The 24,130-nt window shown below is 40.7% G+C and overlaps 1 protein-coding gene across 2 annotated transcripts in view; it reads left to right on the top strand.

Annotated features, from left to right (window-relative positions):
* The window catches only part of dnah5 (dynein, axonemal, heavy chain 5), a gene marked incomplete at both ends in the record, with an annotated part of 89,381 nt that overhangs the window by 52,737 nt on the left and 12,514 nt on the right, over window positions 1-24,130 (top strand). For both annotated transcript variants that reach the window (XM_079164769.1, XM_079164768.1), the window contains 16 exons: window positions 2,517-2,720; window positions 3,875-4,054; window positions 5,960-6,097; window positions 7,905-8,040; window positions 8,384-8,565; window positions 8,929-9,063; window positions 10,177-10,332; window positions 11,917-12,099; window positions 15,760-15,864; window positions 16,110-16,248; window positions 16,465-16,579; window positions 19,048-19,238; window positions 20,346-20,467; window positions 22,454-22,603; window positions 23,340-23,585; window positions 23,819-24,038. In XM_079164769.1, coding sequence (XP_079020895.1) covers window positions 2,517-2,720; window positions 3,875-4,054; window positions 5,960-6,097; window positions 7,905-8,040; window positions 8,384-8,565; window positions 8,929-9,063; window positions 10,177-10,332; window positions 11,917-12,099; window positions 15,760-15,864; window positions 16,110-16,248; window positions 16,465-16,579; window positions 19,048-19,238; window positions 20,346-20,467; window positions 22,454-22,603; window positions 23,340-23,585; window positions 23,819-24,038 — 2,602 coding nt within the window. The remainder of the gene's footprint in view (window positions 1-2,516; window positions 2,721-3,874; window positions 4,055-5,959; window positions 6,098-7,904; window positions 8,041-8,383; window positions 8,566-8,928; window positions 9,064-10,176; window positions 10,333-11,916; window positions 12,100-15,759; window positions 15,865-16,109; window positions 16,249-16,464; window positions 16,580-19,047; window positions 19,239-20,345; window positions 20,468-22,453; window positions 22,604-23,339; window positions 23,586-23,818; window positions 24,039-24,130) is intronic.

Genomic DNA, 24,130 nt, shown 5'->3' with positions numbered 1-24,130 from the left:
TCTCCCGTAACAATATTCTTCTTTCTCTCACGTTGTGTTGCTTCAGGGTACCACTTGAAGCACACTGTGACTTGCTGTATGTAGCCGCATGCAGCCGCATGCAGGTTTTCCCTACAGCCTTCCCACCCGGTTTGTGTATATGTGCATAACAGCGGGTGTTTCTAAAGTTAGCATGATGCTCTGGGGGCTGGAGCTGCATTGTAATTAAAGCTGTCATCCTGGGTAGATGGTAGCATGCAGATCTCCTATGAGAGGGCAAAATAACCTTGCTGGTGTGAATGGAAACCTTTTTCCAAGCAGGCAATCCTTAAGCATTCTGTCTTTGCCTCATTCACTTCTACTGGTTGAGGTTGAGAGATTGAGGCATTTAATAACAGGGCAGTTTTAATAACCGTTATTCATTTCATAATTAATAACAAGGACTGCCCTGGGATCAGGGATCAGGGACCAATAACCAAACCGTTACGGTGTTCACTCAGAATGTCAACATTTAAAGACTACTTTACATTCATGAGGCAAACGGTGAAGGGTTGAATCCAAGCATCAACCGTCACAACCAGCTGTTATCACAACTGATATACACAAAAAAATCAAAGACAAGTGCTTTTCAAGAGTACAGTGAAGTTATTTAACTTCAGCAATACCTATCAATAATCAATAATACTTCAATCAATAAACAACTATTACTACAATAACAAGCAGCTATGAGCACTACAACTACGTTAACAAGCATAAAGGCAAACTAGCAAGCATGTGGCGTGTGTTTATGTGTATGTGGGTTTATTTGGGCTGACGATGGTGGACGTGACCATGTGAGTGGCTTCGTCGCGTGAGACATGCTGATGATAATATGATACGAATGATTACAATAATATGATATGAATGATAACAATGGAGGATGTGGTTTCAACGTCTGTGATAACACAAGGACGTGGAGCAAAGCTGAGTTATGCTATCTGTGCTAATGAGGTGTGTGTGGATACACATGGGAGCGTGTGTGTGTGCGTGTGTGTGTGTTAGTGAAGGAGAAAGGAAAGCGTTGGAAGCAAAGAGAATCCTAACTGCCGCATAAAGACACAACAGCTGTTCATTTATCGCTCAGATACAGACCCAGCAGATACACTCTTGTTCCTTGGTCATGTCACTGGTCCTTTAACTCGTAAAATGCTGCTCACTGGCTTTACATGTGGTAGTAGAAACTAACTCAAGCAGGGGCCATCGGCGTGGGACGGCACAATACATGTAACATGTTGAACACAGACACAAGCAGCAAGCACAATAATTAAAGTAGTCTCAACACAGCATTAAACAGGACTCTGCGGCCATTTAAATTCACAACAAACAGTAAAGCTGACAGTAAACACACTATCATTAACCTATCCCTGCCCAGACAAGAGCCTGTTTTAGTCCGTTGGTGTGTGTGGCAGAGTTGGTTCAAGCTCAGTCAATAACAGGGCCCTTGTTGCACTTGTCGGCGGGTTAACGGCAGCTGATCCTCAGCAGCGGGGGAAACAACGAGTGGACTCAATTAAAAGAGATCAGGTTGAGGAAGTTATAATTATTTTTCTTGATGAACAGTGATCCGCGTGATCCTTCTGCAGGCAGGGTGAGACCACTGCAGCTCAGTTTAGCCTGTCTCGATAGATTCAGGAATAACATGGTTTCATTTGGATTGCTTTCATTGTATTTGACATAAAGAATAATAAAAGATTATCCATTTATTGATTGTGTGAAACAGTTATCATGTTAACACACTGTAGGCCCAGTTTTGACTTTAGAACCAGATACACTATATCGTTAGAATAGTCATGCTGTGACATTAGTTATATGAGCTTGGAGAGATCAGTGCTGTTGCATGACACACTATTAAATACTTTACTTTCATGTTCAAATACTGTGACTAGCTTGCAAGGCGAAAAACAAGTGAGTGATCCAAAGGGTTACATTATTTTGTAATTACTGTACTTAATACAGTATGCCAAGTAAAAAAAAAAGAAATACATATATTGTTACGAAAAATTGTCTCTGCTGGCTGGTGGGAGATTCACACCACGCTTGGGCTGATACAGAGTGGAAATGGAGCAGGGAAGTGAGAGCAGAAACAAGGAAAGTACAATAAGGAGAAGAGATGAGGCGAGCAGGCAGGGGGCCTGATGAAGCAGCCAAACAACTCTCACTGGAGCATTTTCTTGACTCTCTTGCTGCCTCTCTCATTTAAATCAGTCCCTTGAAGTAATTTTCTGCCCGTCTCTGCAGAACTGTTGGAGTTTCTACTTACAGTTTTCAATATGTCTCTCATTGTCAAGTTGTATTTTCTCTGTACACTCCCTCTGTTTTATATTCTCAAACTGCAGCATTATGTGCAATTCCCTATATATGTCCTGTCAAAGAAAGATACATTACTTTATCCTTTGCTCTCATCTCTGTTAACTGTCTCACCTTATAGAGTATCCTGTATACATCCAATATGTTTCCCACTAAAATCCCCGATATGTCTTTTTTCTGTACCCACTCAGACAATCAAGCCATCAGACATTGCCACTGTACGAACACTTGGTCGTCCCCCCCACCTCATCATGCGGATCATGGACTGCGTGCTGCTGCTCTTCCAGAGGCGGGTCAACACAGTGAAGATCGACCCAGAGAAGAACTGCAACACGCCGTCCTGGCAGGAGTCTCTAAAACTCATGACAGCTGGAAATTTCCTGGGCAGCCTGCAGGTACAACCGCTAATTCATACAGATTGAAGTAAGGTGCCGATGCTGCAGAAGGCCTGCTCATGTATGCGATGAGATATTCTGCGTAGCCTACAGAATTATTAATGTTCAACATGAATAAAGGCACATTGTACATGCGTTACTGAAGGACTAGACCCAGCTCAAAGGAACATAGAAAGGGTTTTTCCTGCTCTTCCACAGAAATAGATTTTAAGTTTTAAGTCAGAAAACGTACAAAGACAAAGTTTAATGTTGGTGGAAGTTTATCAAAACAAATGCAGCAAAAATCTGTTGTGGAAGCTTCAATAACATCCTAGTATCCTGTTTTAAGATGGAACAGAATCACTGCCTGCAGCTCAACTAATCAGTGAATTGTAGACTTTTCATACTCTCTTACGTTATACTCACTCTTTAATGGATACAATTAGCTGTTGCTGTTATAGTTACCTGTTCTGTTTCGTAAAATCAAGGTGTATTGATAAAATCAGGATCATCTGTAAAATAGGCACATCAGTGTAAAGACATTGTGTGGTATTTGATTTCACCAAAACTACAACATATACAACTTTCTTAGATTTACTTGTTCCACTTTTACTCCTCTCTCATTGTTACATTTTGATGTGTACTCGTCTCTCTCGCTGTCTTTTCTGTTTTTTCCATCTCATCTTTCTATTCACTCAACTACACCACGTATTTTATCTTACCTTATGCACCTCTATATGTTATCTTTTTGCTTCCTTGCTTATTCACCTACTGCACAATCCTTTTTTCTCGTCTGTGTTGTGCGCTTCTTCGATTTGCCCTCATTCTGCTTTTGAGCTTCTCTGCCTTGTCTTTTTCCTTTTTTGTCTCTGTCTCCCATCCATCTTTGCTTTTCTCCTTTCATTTCCTCTTCAACTTTCACCACCCCCTTTGCTTCCTGTCTTTACCCAATCATTACAGTTCCATTTATAATATTTCTCCTTTTCCCCCTATAGTTTATAGGATATAGTTTAACATTCTCTGTTTTTAAGTATCAAAGGCTCTTATTAGAGTACTTTTTTACGAGTTGGTTGTGTGGTTAATGGTTATATTCTGTGCGTACTGCCTGAAATAAGTCTCCCCCCCCCCCCCCCCCCCACACCTCCCCCCCACCTCTCTTTCTCCCTGCCTTGCAGCAATTCCCCAAGGACTCCATTAATGAGGAAATGGTGGAGCTGCTGCTGCCCTATTTTGACATGCCCGACTACAACATTGAAACAGCCAAGAGGGTGTGTGGCAATGTGGCCGGCCTTGCTGCCTGGACAAAAGCTATGGCCTCCTTCTTCTCCATCAACAAGGAGGTCTTACCCTTGAAGGTAAAGACAGTACAGTCTAACAGATCCTTCACAGTGGCTCCTTGGTGCAGCAGAAAGGTGAAACAGTACTGTTTGTAGACAGTACTGTATGTGACACTAAAGATAATACATCAGAGCGAGTTCAATTGAAATGAAGTCTTAAAGCATATACATGTCAGCCTCTTAAATTTCTAATTGCAAGCACACGTTATGATGCACCTGTCAGTATCACCCCAACAAACATATAACAGCAGTACGCTCACACTTGTGCAGAGACTCCCTGCGAAATGTCCACGGTCTTACACTCTGATGAATAAGGAACTCTTACAGTAAAGGAGACTGGTTAGTTTTTTTTCTGCAGGAAAGCCCCAGGCTACAAAAACAGCACAGACTGTCTCTAATATGAAAAGGATTTATTCATAGTCCCACATTTTGGCAGCAGCAACAGTTAGCTGATGGTGTAGTAGGCAATAGAAGTACCCCACAAATGTCAGACTGACAGAGAGGGATTAGGGCTTCTATCTGTTGATAGACACATACACACGAGCTTTCAAAAATAAAAAACATCAGATGAGTGATTTTGAGATCAATGTTATTCATTTTGAATTAATACGTTGGTCAGTTTTTTGTATGTTCAATTGAACGTATTATTTGTAAATCTGGTTCTCGTATCAGCAAAGTAGTGATTTTATGGACTTTGAAAACTCATCTGCTTTTTTACAACTAAATGAAAAGTGATATTCTGATTGCATCTGCAGTAAGGGCTGTGTTTACATCTAAGTGACTGACACATCTTTCTTTTACATTCAAGCTGCATAAATAAATAAATGAACTATTTATTTATTTTCAAAGGATCTATTAATTTCACACACAGCAGAAGGGAGCAAGGCAGAATACTCTGTACACAAAATCCTTGATTAATAAGCCACATACACATGCCTGCTCTCTAAACCCTGTGATTTAATGCAAATGTCCCAAATCCTTTAGCTAGTTTGTCTTCCTGCCAGTGCAGTCTGTGGATGTCCGATTCATAACGAGCATTTAAAAGCTCACAGAATGCGGTTATACTTTTGGATTGTGTTTACTAAAACAAAACTGATGAACACCTCTGCTTTCCTCTCTGTTACTGTTGTTCTTTTGTACCTGATTTTCTTCCCCCCTTGTTACCAGGTCTCATTTTCCTACTTATTTTGACCTACATTTCCTTCTCTCCATCTTGTCTGCACCTTTGTGTCTCTGCTCACCTCAGGTTTCATTTTCAAATCCCTATCTCACCTCCGTCTTTCCCTTATCCCCTCCCTCATTGTCGTTTTCTCTTATTCTCTACAACCTCCATGAGCACTCCCTGCCTCTCCTCTTTGATCCTGATCTTTTGCTTTAACATCGAACACTGTCTGGCAAATTGATTTTCTGGCTTCCAGCTCAGGGGTGGCTTTCCTTTAAGCTGACCAGCTAGACTGGCAGACAGAGATATAGTCGGACAGACAGACAGACAGACAGACAGACTGACAGACTGATAGAGATACAGTTAGACTGACTGACAGACAGACAGACAGACAGAGATATAGTCGGACAGACAGACAGACAGACAGACAGTACACTTGTAAAATCTCACTGAAATACTTGAGCCACAAAATGTCCAAACCATTTTTTTAATCCCTTTTAGTTTGTTTCATACAAACACTGTTCCTTTGCTCTCCAAATAGGAGAAACTGTCCGCTTTCTTTATTTCCAATAAAACACCCACTCCTACCTCCTTAGCTCTCTGGTTTGTCTTCTCTGTTGCTTAAGGTCTCTCTCTCTCTCTCTCTCTCTCTCTCTCTCTCTCTCAGAGCCCTCTCTGACCGTGACCCCTGAAGGCATTTAATGTGCAAAAAAACATCACAGATTCCTCTCTCTCTCTCTCTCTCCATCTTTGTTTTTTAGGCTAACTTGGCAGTGCAGCAGAATCTTCTGACCATAGCGAATGTGGACCTTGAGAAGGCTCAGGCTGAGCTTGATGCCAAGCAGGCAGAGCTGGATGTGGTACAGGCGGAGTATGAGAAGGCCATGATGGAGAAACAGGTCAATACTTAACTTTAAAACAAAAATAGGAGCAGTGTTTGCTGAAAAGACCTCTGAAACAACAATCTTGTGATATAAAACTTTTTGCCATTATTTTTTATTTGAAAAATGTGACAAATACTTGAAGCATGAGCTACAAACGGCTGACATATTTAGGACTTTTTCTCTTTTAAGACTAATTAACCAGAACATCAGATAACATACAATTAGACATCTAGTGTTAGTCTCTTCCACTGAAGCCTGTCATATAACAGGGAATTAAAATATCAATCCTGTTTAATAATACATGACATTGCACTACTTAGAAAATGAGATCACCAGTTTGGAGCCTGGCTTTCTGAACTTGCTGTTGCGTATCATTGTTTGTATTCATATAGCTGGCACAGCTGTCTTTGTGCCTTATTGTTTCATTAATAATTTCCTGGAACAATGAGATTTCATACTTTATTCAGCTCACTCCTGTCCTTTTACAGCAACTGTACGTATTTCATGTACAGTATATTTTATGCATAAAAACAAGCTAAAACATTTTGTCAATGAATGAAAAAATACATAAAACGTGAAAATTGAAATATGTGGGATGGCCTTGCTTAACTACTACTACTACTACTACTACTACTACTACTACTACTACTACTACTACTACTACTACTACTACTACTATTAGCTGCTATTACTAGGGTGTGTTTCTTGAAAGTAGGGAAGAAAAGTTTCAAGGAGCTTTAACTTCCTATTGATGTTTTAACATCATTATAATTATAATACATTATATTCCAGCTATTTCGAATGAGCTGCCCCTTCCAGTAAACTGGAATCACAGCGGTGGACTGTCCATCAAAACACAGCCTGGAAACACCTGCAACAAAATGACTCAACCTGAGTTATGGAAGTGTCACTTTTTCGATTAATGTAACTCACTCCAGTGGTACACTGTTGATTGTGTGTGCAGGTTTATGATTCCGTCTGCTGTGTGTGGTTTTCTTCATCCGCACTCTCTGTTCTGTGATGAACAACAGCATGTAAATGGAACAGTTTGTGCATCAACACTCGCTGATTAGGAAATCTGGACAGCCCAAGTTGACTCTTTTTATAATTTTGTGATTAAGACGCAGAGCTGTTCATCTCCAGGGGCCAAAAGCGAGATTGAAGAGCTCGTTGCAGAAGCCTATAGCAGAGGAAACAGACATTATTGCTTTTTCGCAAACAACCTCTTAATTGCCTGTGAGCAGCTGAATAAAAGATAAATGGCTTGAAGGTGCTGTTTATCTCTTACTATGTCTCTAAAAAGGACTGTCCAAATTAGGACAGTCAGATACGAAATGCTGACAACACACGTTCATCCATCCATTGGGGGTTGCAGAGGTCCTGAGCCTATGCAAGCCTAACCCAGCATGCATTTGGTGAAAGTTAGGCGCATATCACTCGTCTAAGACATACTACACCTACTGCAATTCAGAGGTTAAACCCACTTAACCTGCATGTCTTTGGACTGTTGCACCTGGAGGAAACCCAAATAGTGATAAAGAGAAAAATTACTATATTTGTCGTGAGCTTTATAACAGCGATCCTGTGATGAGTCCTATGCATTGGGATCAGAGAACATCTCAAATCAGAAAAGACATGATTAACTTGCTCTCTTTGTCCACATAACCATACTTGACAGTGGTATAAATATGCACAGGCGTACAGAGAATAAGTGGTTGAATGAGAGTTGGATGGATGATGAAGAGACAGTTGGAAGGACATACGAGGCAGCCTAACACACACAAACCTCCTGACTTGTTTGTCTGCCCTCCCTTCCCATCAGACCCTGCTGGAAGATGCTGAGCGCTGTAGACACAAGATGCAGACGGCGTCCAGTCTCATCAGCGGCCTCGCTGGTGAGAAGGAGAGATGGACTGAGCAGAGCAAGGAGTTTGCTGCCCAAACCAAACGCCTTGTTGGTGGGTTTCAAAACAAGTTTTAAAACCTAACTGGTATTCAGAAAACTATGGCATCAAAGGGACGTCTCTGCAATTAAATAAATTAGACATGAATTTATATACTTTCTGTTAGATGATTAAACTAATAAACGCTCATGGATGACTAGCCTAAATGCATAATGCCATTGTGTATGTCATACTTCTAATTACCAACAAAACAGACATTTCATTCCCAATGCACTGCTAACATTGCAAAGTTTTCTAAATGTGCTGGCATTAATCTTCCAGACTCTTTTATTTTTATTTTTTAACAACACATACACATAACCAGTATTACAGTTTGTAACACCTTTTTATCTTTTAGGTGACATTCTATTGGCCACAGCGTTCCTCTCCTACTCCGGCCCCTTCAATCAGGAGTTTCGCAATCTTCTACTGAGTAACTGGGAGCGGGAGTTAAAGCAGCGTGGAATCCCATTTGGCAACAACCTCAATCTGACCGAGCTGCTCATTGATGCGCCCACTGTCAGCGAGTGGAACCTACAGGTCAGTGATCTACTTTAGTAACTACTACCAACAGAATGAACTATTTTAGTGAATATTGATGCAGTATATGATAATTCTATATTGTATCTAGTTTAGGATAGGTAGATAAGATGTTAATAATGTTTTGCAGAACCCAGCTGGACAAGCAATTCTATTTATATTGATCCCACAAAATGAAATCAAAAGTGATCTTTTGTCTATAAAACATAGTTTAGCTTTTATTTATTTTATTTTATACGAGGGTTTCGTCGGATCCTCGAATTCAAAACAAAAGTTGAATTCCTGAAATAAAAACATAAATTAGCTGGGATTAATAAACATCAGGATTGAGCCTGAACCAGTCATTTGTTTTCCATCTTACAGGGGCTCCCCAATGATGACCTGTCCATTCAGAATGGCATCATTATCACCAAAGCCGCCCGCTTTCCCCTCCTCATTGACCCCCAGACGCAGGGAAAAATCTGGATCAAGAACAAAGAGGCCAGGAATGAGCTGCAGGTTTGGGATTTTTTTTAACTGATGCTTTAGAATGTGACTTGTGTTGACGGCTAGATTCTTTTTTATTCCACAATGAGGGTGTACCATTTATTAACATTACACACATTATTCTCCCTGATGACCTGAAGGGTATCAAGTTCTTGTTTCCCTGTTTACTTCTATATATATATATATATATATATAAATATATATATATATATACACACACACACACATTTCTTTCATTATCTAATCTAACAATGCAGAATTGCCAAAAATGTACTAAAAACAAAACATTGATTCATGAATAACACAATAACTTAAATTACTTTGTGTCTCTCTTTTTCTAAATACCATATGCATTAAAGAGTAAATAGTTGTTCCCTTACTCATCTCCTGTGCCAGTTTTTGTAATGCAAGGTTTATATTTTTAGTAGCCTCTTTAGCCAATTTCTGCAATGTACTCTTTGCCCTCAACTCCTTTTCATTGTCCAACATGCTTTTTCTCTTGTACAGTGCCTTGAAAAAGTGCTGCAGGATTCTGCAGACGTAACAAGACCAGCCAAGGTCACTGGCCCTGTTGGGGGCAATCTCTGAACCGAGTGAATGCATTCTGCAATCCTATCATGAGTGTCCTGAAGACACGTTTTCACAAGCAGAGAGGGTTTAAACCCTTTCAATAAATGACCTCATCAAAACAACAATATTTACGTTTATACGGTTTTCAAAAAATTGCTCATCTTAAAGAGGGATATTATTAGTTTGAGGAGTCCCATTCCCCAGACAGAGGTTGGCCTTTGTATCTTAGGAGGAATGAGGGAGAAGTCAAACATGTGTCTCCTTCACTTGAATAAATCAGATGCTTCTCACTGACTTATTCATTTGCTCATTAGTCTGTTGGAAACAATATGATTACTGCTAAGGACTCTTAGTAAGGTAATAGTTTAAACAATCAAAACGTTTTTTTGGTTGCACAGAACTTTTACGGTTTGCCCCATTGTCCTTAAAAGACAAAAAAATGTCCAACATAGACCTGGGACGCTGTTGTAGCTGACTGATACAGTAGCTTGATTCAATCAATGTTTTTTTTCTCAATATATCTATCGTGTATTTATTGTCATTTTCTGATCACAGATCACCTCACTGAACCATAAGTACTTCAAGAACCATCTGGAGGACAGTTTGTCTCTTGGGCGCCCCCTTTTGATCGAGGATGTGGAGGAGGAGTTGGACCCTGCACTCGACAACATTCTTGAAAAAAACTTTATCAAAACGGGCTCCACTTACAAGGTAATGTGGTAGAAATATCTCTCCTGGTACCAGATCTGTTCTTTTACCTTAGAATAGTATAGAATAGTTAGAATAGTGTGAAATAGGGAGGTTTGTTTTGTGTGCTGGTGAAATGCATGATGGGACATGGGCTGGTCCCGCTTGCCATGGCCAACTTTTACAACTGTACAGATGCAGGTTGATGAGCTCACACTCAAACTGATGTCTACAACGGCAAGTCTCATGAATAAGTTCATAAAGTGTGGCCCTTCAAACACAATTACAGAATAGTACTACATTTGCTGTTGATTGGAAGTGAAATGCAATGTTGTGCCTCCACCTTTCTCGATATCTTTTGCTCCTTTTATTTGAGGATGGACAGTGAGAAATAGAGCATTATTTGTCCTGACATCCTAATTTACTAATTGTATTGTTGGAGTTATTTTTAATGAAGAAAAATTGCAGAGCATGGTTTGAGTGTTTCTTATTTTGTCTGAATTTTATTAGCCAAAAAGACAGCCCAGAAGAGTGTGTATAGTATTATACATGACAACGAAGCACTCTAAATTGGTATTTCAGCCAATGAATTGGTTTGAACTTTCATAAAAGGTATTTTTATTGCACACATAAATGTGTCTTTTCTGTGTTCCTTGTAAAGATTTGAACAAAGCATTTTGCATGTGAACTTTCCTCATCCAAATAGGCATGGACTTAACTTATTACTTATCACAACAAGACTGCATTTTTAAATGTGTCATTGCGATCCTTCTCTCTCTCACACACACACACACACACACACACACACACACACACACACACACACACACACACACACACACACACACACACACACACACACAGACAAACTAAATCACACAGAATAAGTGAAAGTCTGCTTCTAGGCATTTCTCTCTCTCTCTCTCTATCTCTATCTCTCTCACATTATCGCCTCTCAACTCCTGGCTCCAACTGATGTTGGTTATTCAACAGCTGATACTGCAGCTGCCTCCCTCTATCGCACACATGCATCAAACTAGCACACAGGCATGCACTCACACACATATTAAACGTACCATGTAACGACAGGAAAACGTGCACATACACTCACACCGTATGATGATTGCAAGTGAGCGCGTGTTACATGCAGACAACACATTCAACCTGAAGTCTCCCGGCTACCTATTGAGAGGCCCGATTAGCGGTGTCTATTAATATCCTGGTGTGAGCAGGAAGTGAAGGTGTCTGCGGCCGACAGCTCGAGGGACAAGCCACCAGATGGATAACTAGAAGTTATACTGACATGAGTAATTGAATGCTGATCAGAGCAAACACCAGGATACCTTTATCATATTTGTCAGTATGACCTATTCATACATTTTTAAAGACATTCAAAATCACATAAGTGACTGTTATGACAAATGTGTGATTATATCTTACGTTATTGTCTTTTTGAGGTGGCTTAGAGTGGATTTGGCTGAATAATCGTCACATTTTTCCCACTATACATGTGCTTATGATATCCATACATGTGGATAGATATTTTGTGATGCTGACTTTGTGCACTTTAACTTTGTGTCTTTCCTTCTTTCTATTTTCCTTTTGCAGGTGAAAGTTGGTGACAAAGAGGTGGATGTGATGAAGGGCTTCAGGCTATACGTGACCACCAAGCTGCCTAACCCGGCTTATACCCCAGAGATCAGTGCCCGCACCTCCATCATTGACTTCACCGTCACCATGAGAGGACTGGAGGACCAGCTGCTGGGCAGAGTCATCCTCACAGAAAAACAGGTAGCCTTTATAGCTACTGTATAATGTATATACAATTAGTTGCTTGAGTCCTTAGAGACCATTTACAGTAACACCTCCCTCTACAGTGCACCTAATTGTTTCTCTCTATCAAGCACAAACTGTGTGACAATATAACTTGGAGGTTATTTTCACCTTTCGAATATAGAACATATGCACCAATACCAAATACACACACAAGGACACAATTGTCTAAAGTGTCAGAGACTTGATTCATTCAGCTGTGGCAATATAGATGCTTTATAAATGCAGAGAAGAAAAGAAAAAGACTGGTACTACTATGGGAAGGCCAATTTCCCGCTAATCATGACATGAAAGATTTAGCTAGATGGGAAAAGTGGCGTGTTATCTGTGTACAAAATATGAATTGAATTATCATGCGAGCTGAAGCTGCTATCTCAGCTATAAAACCTGTGCCTTCACAGTTCATGCAGCATTTACAAGCCCAACATCATTGTTCAGTTACTTGCTTTTCCCTCACAGCTGCTGTGTGTTCAAAACACCTCATTTAAAGTAATCTGAAAGATAGCACTAATTCAGAGGGTCCACTCAAGAAGTACGTCCATTGGCTTTAAAGCCATCAAAGCCAACAATTTACACACAATATAAGAGATTAGAGAATATAAGATATTCATCTTTACAGTGTAACTAAAGTGTTTCCCACAGGATTTTGTGAGACTTTGGTGACCCTCTGGAGGGATCCAGGGGCCTCCCACAGAAGAAAATGTTGTACATTTTAAAATGAAATGCATCAATCTGGTGTTCCTCGAGAGCACAACTGAGAGGCTGGATCTATGAAGAACTTTGTGCTTTTTTAAACAATGTTGTGCCTTAGCAGTGGTGGAATGTAATGAAGTACATTTAGGTACATTTAGTAATTTTACTGATGTAGGCTAACATTTTGAACGCAGGATTTTACTTAACATGACAAATTATTTTTACACTGTGGTATAACTTTTACTTAAAGGAACAGTGTGTAACATGTAGGGGGATTAAATTGAAGAATTGGAATATAATATTCATAACTATGTTTTCATTAGTATATAATAACCTGAAACTAAGAATCGATAAATGAACCGAATTCAATCAGCTCTGTCTACAGTCTCTCACCCACCATCGCTATACACAAGCACAGCATGCAGGCTCACTCTCGGCTAATAGCACATTTTTACAAACAAGCTAAAAGAAAAGCTGTCTGTTTGTACTTTTTAGCTTAATTTGTTCTCCCCTTAAGAGCGATACCTGCAGACAGTGAATTAGCAGAGGACATGAGGACAGAGGGCAGGAGGAATTATTGATACTGACTGAACTCTCTGTTCTTCATTCTTTATAAACTTGACATTTTAGATTTGTTTCCAGTGAGATATTTATGACTTTATATAGTGACTTTGCTGTTGCTGCAATAGAAATATATATTTAAAATATAAAAACGTTCTAATCCTGTTCTATATATGTAAAAAGCAATTATCTAGTCATGAAAAGAATATTCAGTAAGAGTGGCTCCTAGTAGCAATATATTCCTAAAGATACCTCTCCCTACCTGAAGGCCACCGTACTTCTCCCACACGCTTGGAAAAGGAGGGGTGAGCGTAAGGGGTATTTAGTTGCTTGCAATCTGCAACCTCACCACTAGATGTCACTAAATCTCACACACTGCTCCGTAAAGTAAAAGATCTGAGTAGCCTACTTCTTCCACCACTGTGCTCTAGTAAACAATTTAATCATAAACCCATTGGTTGTATATATATGAATGGTGACATGACAATGGTGACACCAAACAAGTCAGAGTCACAAAGCAAACAAGACGAAGTTTGTGTTTCAATGCGGGTTGTGTTGGGTTGCCGACATCTCTGCAGACACCTGACGCACTGAGTACAGTCCACCCTGGTTGACAATTGCTCCAGGAACAGAAGGCTCAGTCCCTCCCCGCAGATCGCAGCGCACTGCAGAGCAGGAAATACACCCGGCGAGGGCCGGCAACCTCACCTATTGAGAAGTGAAAACATACTTTTGGTTCATTGGAAACTGTGACTGTCCAAGTTAGACCATGGCGGGCCACTACTATCTAGGTTATTAATGGGAAACACTGAACTATACTCAAGAATTGATTGTCAATGCTAAGGCAAACAACACGGGCCTAGATATTGTCTTTGAAAAGTTTGTTTTCCACGCTGACCTTCCTTCAGCTGGAAGAACAGGATCTGTTTGTGGAGACGTGTGTTGGACATGTAGATGACATGGCCGGTCCGTTGGAGTTGGTACTGCATTATTGTGGGGATGGTGCTGGTCAAGTTGGCTTCCCCCAGAATGCTGATGTGTCTGTCCTCCCAGCTGATCCTCAAAGTCTTTCGCAAGGATCTTTGATTGTTTCAGGGCTCTCAGATGCTTGCTGTAGGTGGTCCATGATTCTGCTCCATACTACAGGGGGGAAGGACAATGGCTCTGTAGACCAGGAGTTTTGTTTGAGCCTGTAGTCTTTAAAAACTATTTTCCTGAATCTGGCATAAGCGCCAATGGCACAATTCAGGCAATGGTTAACCTCAGAGTCAATGTCAGCTTTTGAGGAAAGAAGGCTGCCGAGGTAAGGAAAGTGGTAAATGTTTAGAAGAGTGGTGGTGTCCACTTTTATGGTGGGTGTTTGGGTAAAGGTAAATGTAGGACCTAAGTCTTCTTGATGTTTAATTAAGGGTAGGCCCAGGGCTCTGCCTGCCTTGGCAAAGACAATCAGGATGCCCTGGAGGTCCTCTGCGGAGTGTGCTGTGATGGCATTGTCATCCGCATGCTGAAGCTCCACAATGGTGGCGTTTCTGATATTGCTCTTGGCCTTGAACCTATTAAGGTTGAAGAGCCTGCCAACAGTTCTGTACAGGATTGGGACCCCACTGTAGCTGCTCTTTGCAAATAAGGTGGAGCATGGCAGCAATGCAGATGACAAAAATGGTGGGTACGATAATGCATCCTTGTTTGTTAGCCACTATGACTGGAATGCCGTCATGTGGAAGCCTCAATATTCTGATACACTTATCATGGCAGCCATACCTTGATAGTATGCTCCACAGAGCATGGCAGTCTACCGTGTAAAAGACCTTTGTCAGGTCTATGAAGGACTTGTTAGTGGCATTTTTGCTGGAATTGGCGTGCTGTGATTGATCTGCTGTACCTCTGAATATTCCAGGCTCCAAATATTTCTCTGTTTTTGACTGCGTGTGGTGATCCCTCTGGATGCGGTAATCCAATCGGGAGGTTTGAGGCAAGGCCATTTTCTGTTGCAGACTTCATCCGTTTCCCAGCCATTGTAAGGCACCCATAAAGGCAGCCATCATCTGCCGCCGCTTCCACCATCAATGTCTCGATTGCTCTTTGTAAGAAACCTTGACCTTGCCACCAACGGAGACCTTATCAGGAGCATTGCTCCAAACAGCGTCTCTCTTGGGATCTCAGGAACACACAAGCTTCTCCAAAATGTGAACTTCCACTATCATAATTTAAAAGGCATTTAATTTGCTGATCAAATCCATGCTCCTCAGAGTGTAAACCCTTTTGATTTTAATAATCCCATGGCCTTTCCTCTAGCACCATGCCACAGCTGTGTAAACTATATGTATGCGTGAGTATATGTCGTCTGTGTTTCTATGACACCAGGAACTGGAAAAGGAGAGGACAGACCTCTTGGAAGATGTGACATCTAACAAGAGAAAGATGAAGGAACTAGAGGACAACCTCCTCTACCGACTGACCAGTACACAGGCAAGAAAATACTAAAACTGTGATGTTCTTTTGACATGTGATAATCATTAGTGTGGATATTGTAGCAGTGTCGAGAGCAACTTATTAAACTTATTAAAACCAGTTTATCTCATAACTGGTGTGTTTTTATTTTTCATGATGTTATTTTATAAAGCAGATTGTTGATGACATGCAGTTATGCTTGTCTGGAGTTGGTCCATTTTCATTCTCTTCTGACTTACTCTTGCAAATATGTCTCTTTGTAGGGTTCACTGGTTGATGATGAGAGTCTGATTATTGTTCTTGGCAACACCAAGCGCACAGCTGAAGAGGTCGCTCAGAAACTACAGATTGCTGCTGAGACCGAGATCCAGATCAATGCTGCCAGAGAGGAGTACCGACCCGGTAGGTCATGACAACTGGCTCAAAAACAGAATTTACACTTCTTTGGGGGGTAATTTAATCTGGTTGGTTACAGTGTGCCAGCAAAGTTCAGGTTCAGTCACATAAAACTAGAGGCTGTAAAGTCAACAGACACCTCTTTCAAGAAGTCAGTTACAAATCTGTGCTTCAACAACCGCACTTCTTATGCCATTGCTATTTCAACTTTTGTGTTTTCAGTGGCCACCAGGGGCAGTATCCTGTACTTCCTGATCACTGAGATGAGTATGGTGAACGTCATGTATCAGACGTCTCTGAGGCAGTTTTTGGGACTTTTCGACCGGTCTCTGGCTAGGTGAGGATATTCATTTGCTGCTCTCTGTAATGAATAGTTTTGTTTTTCTAAGCGTGGGGTTTACCCATAAAAAGCAAGCGATCCTGTGCAACTCCATGTAGGCCTTACAAAGTCTTACAAATGTCACCCGCAAATTTTCCTCCACTCATTTTGATTAATAATGTCTCAGTGGGGGACTTGTTTGGGTTATTGGTATATTGAGTTGGTGCTGGTGAAGCACTGGGAGCTCTTTTTAGGGATTCAGACTTCTGTCAGCCTTTCCCAAAATACTGAAAAGGCCCAAAAAGGGCAAAACAAAATTAAATTTACTTCTGACAGCTTGTACTGTATGGGACGGCTGTGGCTCAGGATGTGGAGTGGTTGTCAACTAATTAGAGGGTTGATGGTTTGAAGCTTTGCTTCCTAAATTTTAAAAGAGAGCACCTTTGTTACAGGGTTTATTTTGTTGTTTATGACTGTCTACATCAGGGGTGGCCAACCAGTCAGAGACCAAGAGCCACATTTTTTACTGTGTTACCGCAAAGAGCCACATCATACACATGGGCACACATGAACATCACCCTATCCCTTCCTCACACACACACATACCTTTGCTCAGCCAGATTTATTGTAAATGTCACACACCAACATGATAATGACAGAAATTGACTCCTAAGACCACAGGCCAGTCATTTTCAACAATGAACATTGTGTGCACTGTCTCACACAGACAAACTCTCAGTTCAACCAAGTCCACAAACAAAAATATAATAATTTACAATAGTGTTTTTCTTTTACTATGCATGTTACTTAGTGGGACTTCTGGCATTCCTTGCCTTGAACAATCCTCTTCAAATCTGGCTTGTATTCCGTTGTTGCCACTCGAAGCAATTCTTTCACATGGGTGTCAGTCAGAACAGATCGATGCTTTGATTTCACGTGTTTCAGGGTAGAAACACAGACTCGCAGACGTATGTTGACCCAAACATTGACAGTATATTAAGCGCAGCCCGTTTGACATTGGGGTATTTTTTCATTGGCACACTTTTCCAGAACTCAATGGTCCCTTCCCTTAAAGCAGGTTTGAGTTGGTCCTCCTCACAAAGATCGATCATCTCCAACTCAGCCGCATCCTCATCTGTGACCAGCGGGGCTTTCAAACAGTCCGTCTCGGCGTTAAATGGGTCGACGAGGAACGTAATCTGTGGCCGCACATGCGCGTTTGACGAAAATACCGTATTTAACTCAAGCGAAGCGAACACGAACATTAAAAAAACACAAATACAAACTTCGATATGAACGTAAGAGCCGCATGAAACCGGGCAAAGAGCCGCATGCGGCTCGGGAGCCGCGGGTTGGCCACCCCTGGTCTACATACATAAAAGTTGTGATTGCGACATTGTTCTGTGGAGAAGTCGACTCTTTTACTGTATCTCTGTAGCATAAGTAGAGCTTTGTGGCTTAAAATCTAGGAGATACGTGAGGACAAGATCAATGACTTTATTAGTATCTTTGAAATCTAAACAACATCAAAACAATAGAGTCCAAATCAATATATTGATGCAATAAAGACGGCCTGAAACATGACCAAAGAGTTTTATCATCAAATCTCTTTCAAACAGCGTCAACAAATATTGATTATTAATAGATGCAGAAAGGTAGTTATTGTAGCAGGGCAATTGGATTGAATTGCTTCAATTTTAACAGGTATTCTATTTCCTGTGTTCATCTCCTGCATATAAATCAGGTTATCCTTGAATGTCGGTTTTCCAATGATCTCTTGAAGTTTTCCTGTCAATATATCTTATATATCACTATTGCTTCTTACTTGCTTTGAACATAGTTTGTAATTGTCTACAGTACATATTTGAAATATGTATGTAGCGGGATGGACAGAAGTATTGTTGTCTTGAAGCCTCTTAATATAAATGCAGCTGAAAAACTAAAATGAAATATTAACATATGTTAAATGGACTTTTAAAATGCTTTTCTAGTCTTCAGACCACTCAAAGCGCTTTAAGTTACACTACACATTGAAGGTGGAAGCTGCAGAAACATTGTTGATACTACTCAAGACTGATACTATAACTGTGATGTTTTGTTTTTTTAAATACGTTTGCCGTTTAGTGTTCCTGAGGCCAACATAAATACAGCGAGCGACAGTCCATTTTAACCAGCTACCCATTGATTTGCTAGCTCGAATAGTTTTTCATCTGACCAAACAACTAATTATGACAATATTCCCAATAACCTGAATAGCTTGAATAAGCTTTCACATAATTCACTGTTACCAAGCACCACAGACATTAGCATCAACCATTAGGTTAACCAGTCTGACCATGCTGTGATCTCTAGTCTGTATTTGGTTTGTTGGAGTTAATATTAGATTTAAACCATGTGACATTATAGCAGGAGCTTTAAGCGGCTAACAGGCTGAACATTGAATGACACTTAACATGTGGTGTCTGCTATGCTATTTTCTGAAACAGGTCCTGCAAAAGCCCTATCACAAGTAAACGCATCGCCAACATCATAGAGTTTATGACCTTTGAGGTGTACAAGTATGCAGCACGGGGCCTGTACGAAGAGCACAAGTTCCTCTTCACTTTGCTGTTGACGCTGAAGATCGACATGCAGAGCAGCAGGGTCAAACATGAGGAGTTTCTCACACTCATTAAAGGTAAGAGGAAAATGGGAACAATTTGCAGATAATATTTCTAAAAGTTCTGTTTTGTTATTTACTTGGGCAGCTGAAAAAATGAATTCTTAAAGTGTGGTATTTGGAGATCAGGAAGCTCCAACCTTGGCAACACAAGAGCTGACTTCTGAGCTTCAAACCTGGAAAATAAAAAACATACAAGTATGTAAAAGGGATAATAGGACATCGGCAATGTGTCAGAATGACTCATCGATGCTCATATTATGTCCGATGGGGAAACACCCGAGAGATACTAAGTGTGTCAAAATAACAAACTATCAATGCTGTGGTGTAGAGCTCAGCAATGTGTAACATGCATTACTGTCTGCTACAAACAAAATCTAGTTCTGTTTATTTCAGACTAAAGTATTTACAGACAAGTTGAGCTGCTGTAAAGTCAGCAGTGCTATTTGGAAAAGTGACAGTTTTCAGGAAGAAAATGTTTGGTTGTTTCACCGTTTCATTCACCAGTCTGTTATGTTTAATCTTCTGAGACTGATTTGTTGCGTCAGTACCTAGAATATACTTGGATAAGATTAGAGCCAAGGAAAGACCGTACGTACATAGAGCAGATACCTGTCCCCACTGAGACTGCATTCAAATCTCACCATACAGAGAAAGTGTTGTTGTACAGCTATTACTCACCTTAAAACAGCCTCCAGGCCCTTTGATAATGTCAGACTGATATTGCCATCTATTTGCTTTTTGCTGTTTTTTTTTATTTATTAGATACTTAGGGAAGATATATTTTTTTCCAATGCTCATCTCAAGGTTTACAATTCAAACATATTATATTGTAGCAGTTCACTGAATCAGAAATATGAAGTGCTCCTCACTGCAGGGATAAAAGCCAGCTATAGCAACAGGCAAGGCCAGAACAGACAGTCGGATACTTGCATGCAGCTTCGCCATCTGTCAGCTCCGACCTGCTGAACGTTGAAAAATCAACACAAAAACCATACTGAGTCAAAGTTGTGTTTTCAGGAAGCAATAATCAGTCTGTAATTTTGCATATTAATATATTCTTTTTTTTTCCTTTGGGTATTCCTATTTGTGTGTGTGTGTGTGTGTTTTTTATGTGGTATCCAGGAGGTGCATCTTTGGACCTAAAGGCCTGCCCTCAGAAACCAGCTAAATGGATCCTTGACATGACCTGGCTCAACCTTGTAGAGCTCAGCAAACTGTGGCAGTTCTCTGATATACTGGATCAGGTACAACACACACACTTGATCAATTTCGGCATGCCGTGACAGGTGTATGATACCTTTCTTTATCTGAGAGAGTTTTCATACACAACAGTGCTCATCGGTTACTCACAGATACAGCAGTGGTCTCTAGGTGCTTATTAAATATTTTTTAACAGCTCTCATTTGCTCTAGTAAGCATGTCAATATCAGTCTCGTCATGTCTCGCATCATCACACACACACAAACACTTACCACGATGGACTGTCACTCACACACCCATATGGGTGACTGACAGCCTGGTGGCTCCCATGGAGGTAAAAGCTCAGTGCTCTGTGAAATGAGCTTAGTTTGGAAAAACTTCCAGTCAATTACTTTTGGCTCAGCACGCACACGCATGCGTGCACAGACACACACAGACACCCTTGTTGTATTCCTTCACATGCACAAATACACTTATGCATACTGCATTTTTGTGTGGTTGATGAACAGGGAGAGCTGGATTAACAGTTCTTTGTTTAATGAAATCAGTTCAACCAAAAGAACAAGCCGTGGAAAGGATTGTGATGTCAGACCACCCAGAATAGAGAGACAAAACCATCTGAGCCCCCCATCTGACTCTGTCGTCACACACAAACACAACTGTACTACACACATGGCGCAGATACAACTTATTTCACACAAACATTATATTTAGGCAGCCATTTTAGCCGTATTGTTCAAGATTTTTACTCACATCCCTAGACTGGCTCAGACATTTGTGTGGGACATGAACTCACCTCTATCAACAACTAACAGTTGTTAATTTGCTCTTCAGAAAAGCACGAAATAGATAAAGTGGAGCCGTTTAGTGGCTAATAGACAAAGACAAGCAGCTCTCAGTTGTAAAGTTGTCTCAGAATGTAAAGCAGGTGGTTGCTTCACTTTCCTAAATAAATACTTAAAGAAGACCGTCTCCATTTCAAAATGACCCACAGGGCCACAGAGAAATAGGAAATAAGAAACTATCAGCCTTTTTTGTAACATGATTTTTAAACATTTGACAGAGACTTCAGAAAAGGAAGATATAGCTGTGACATCAGCAGAGAGCTGAAAGGAAACACTCGTAAAAGTGTGTCCTTAAATCTAAAATAACTACTAACTAGACAAACGAAAGCCAAAATGAATATGTCCAATAAATTGGTTCCACAGCTAAACATTAGATTTGTAAAATTCAAACCCATACACAAGGATAAATCTGATTACTGACCAGCTCCATGTAAATATTGGTCATACAATTACTAGGTTAGTGTGGTGCATGTACTGTAAACGCAATGTCTGATTTCCTGCTCTAACCTCATTTCTCCCAGTAACCTGGTTTCCTCCGTGCATGTTAACACGGTGATTAGCAGGGCATTTGATGTCACAGTATATTTGCATATGTTGTGCTATCAAGCATTAATATCACTTCTTGAAAGCACATGGTGCTTACAAGGGTTCAATACTAACTGCTTCCCAGGCGATTTATGCTCAGCTCGCTATGACAAGCGTCAATTCAAGACCTCATGTTTCTAATCTGTGTTACATGACGCGTTACATGATGTCTGTTTGTTGTGAAATGATTATGCAATTTACATATTTAATACATATGCCATACGTCAATGCATTTCTATAGAAGACATTGTCTATGCAGTTAAGTATGTAGAGTATATATTATGATTAAACATGATAAATACCGGTTGGTTTAGGCTTTGAAATTTTCTTTTGCAGCCCGTGTTTTCTTGTGGTGTACATTTTAGAGAAGAAGGGACAAAAAATACCAGCAATCAGCACCCAAACATGCTGTGCAGGTACAGAAAGCCACTTGCTCATAGTGGTCCTTAAGCACATTAGGACAATTTGTGGTGTGCATCTAGGAGAGTGCACAGTTAATGCACTTCAATTTTTAACAGAAACGTAGGGCACTATGACTGACCAGCGAAAAGGACCTGTCTGTGCATCCCTGTGTTAGAGCGGTGTACACATTTCTTTCAGATACGTCGTAACGAGAAACAGTGGAAGTCATGGTTTGATAAGGAGGCCCCAGAGGAAGAGGTGGTACCGAACTCCTACGACCAGGCTCTCGACTGTTTTAGACGTCTGCTCCTCATACGCTGCTGGTGTCCCGACAGGACCATCGCACAGGTTGGAAAAGACCCTTCTTTGTGTGTGTTACGATGTCCAGAGTACAAGGATCTGCTTCATTGCAGTGGTTTCCACTTTCATAATGAACGGTATAGGTGGTGTAAATCCAATTCCCATAGTTATTAATTTGCATCAAAATGGATTTGCAACAGTACGATGCAGTCATACGGTAACTTAATTAAGTTCAACTGAATAAATAACCATGAAACCATGAAACAAATACAGCAGAGTAGCCTAAAGCAGCGTAATCTTAATCAATTGATGGGTCAGGGCTGGGAAAGAGATGCTGTTTTTCTTGTATTAATGAGAGTTGGTTCAGCAAAGGATAAAAGTCTAGGAATTTCATAATCTCCAGTAATATCTCCCTTGGCCCAGTCTTTGCTTGAAGGGAAAAGTGGAATACATTTAGTGAAACTGCTTTCTCTCTGAAGATTACTGAGCCATCTGCATCTGCAATGGCTAATGGACATTCACTTCTTACTGATAAGTAGTTTTTTGCTCTGCTGCAGATGAGCCTGGAGTGGAATTTATTTTGTTGCACTCACAAAAAGTTCAGCAGTTGTTTGCTGTTGACTGAAAAACAGTAAACCATAAAAAACTCCTTTGAACTATTCCATCGTTTCCAAGCCTTCCAGAAAGTGAATGTATTCCAATATTTAGTTTTTACTTGGCCTGCATTATGAAGTAGTAAATAAACATGTTTACTTTGTCTCATTACTTTCCCTTTCTCCTCTAGGCCCGTAAATACATAATGGACGCAATGGGGGAGAAGTACACTGAAGGGGTGATTCTTGACTTGGAGAAGACGTGGGAGGAATCGGACCCGCGAACTCCTCTCATCTGCTTCCTGTCAATGGGCTCAGATCCAACCGACTCTATCATTGCGCTGGGGAAGAGGCTGAAGATTGAGACCCGATATGTCTCCATGGGACAAGGACAAGAGGTCCATGCTCGCAAGCTTCTGCAGCAGACTATGGCTAATGTGAGTTCGTAGTCACAGCTATTTTTGAATCGTTCAATGTAGCAGCAGAACAATAGTTTATTGCAATATATTGAACTAGACGTCTCTGAAAAATGTGTTTCTGTATTGTCTTGAAGCTCTCGGATTCCTTACAGACAAACTAACATTTTCAGAGTTACAAAGATCTTGACTACATTATGACTTTGCGGTCCTTGATATGGATTATAACCACTACTCTTATTATTTGTCCCTAGGGTGGCTGGGCCCTACTCCAGAATTGCCACCTGGGTCTAGACTTCATGGACGAGCTGATGGACACGGTGATAGAGACAGACTTTGTCCATGACTGCTTCCGCCTTTGGATGACCACAGAGGTCCACAGACACTTCCCCATCAACCTTCTGCAGATGTCAATTAAGTTTACCAACGAACCACCACAGGGCCTCAAGGCCGGGCTTAAGAGGACCTATGGAGGTAGGGCCAGTTTGGTTCAGCTTAAAGTAAAACACAAACAATCAAAAGGTCCAGAATTCTTAATCTATCATTTTACTGAGCAAGGTGAGGTT

The sequence above is a fragment of the Pholis gunnellus genome (genome assembly GCF_910591455.1).
Source record: "Pholis gunnellus genome assembly, chromosome: 8".
Lineage (NCBI taxonomy): Eukaryota > Metazoa > Chordata > Actinopteri > Perciformes > Pholidae > Pholis > Pholis gunnellus.
Note: the sequence above shows the minus strand (reverse complement) of the source record. Positions and strands in the feature narration are given on the sequence as shown.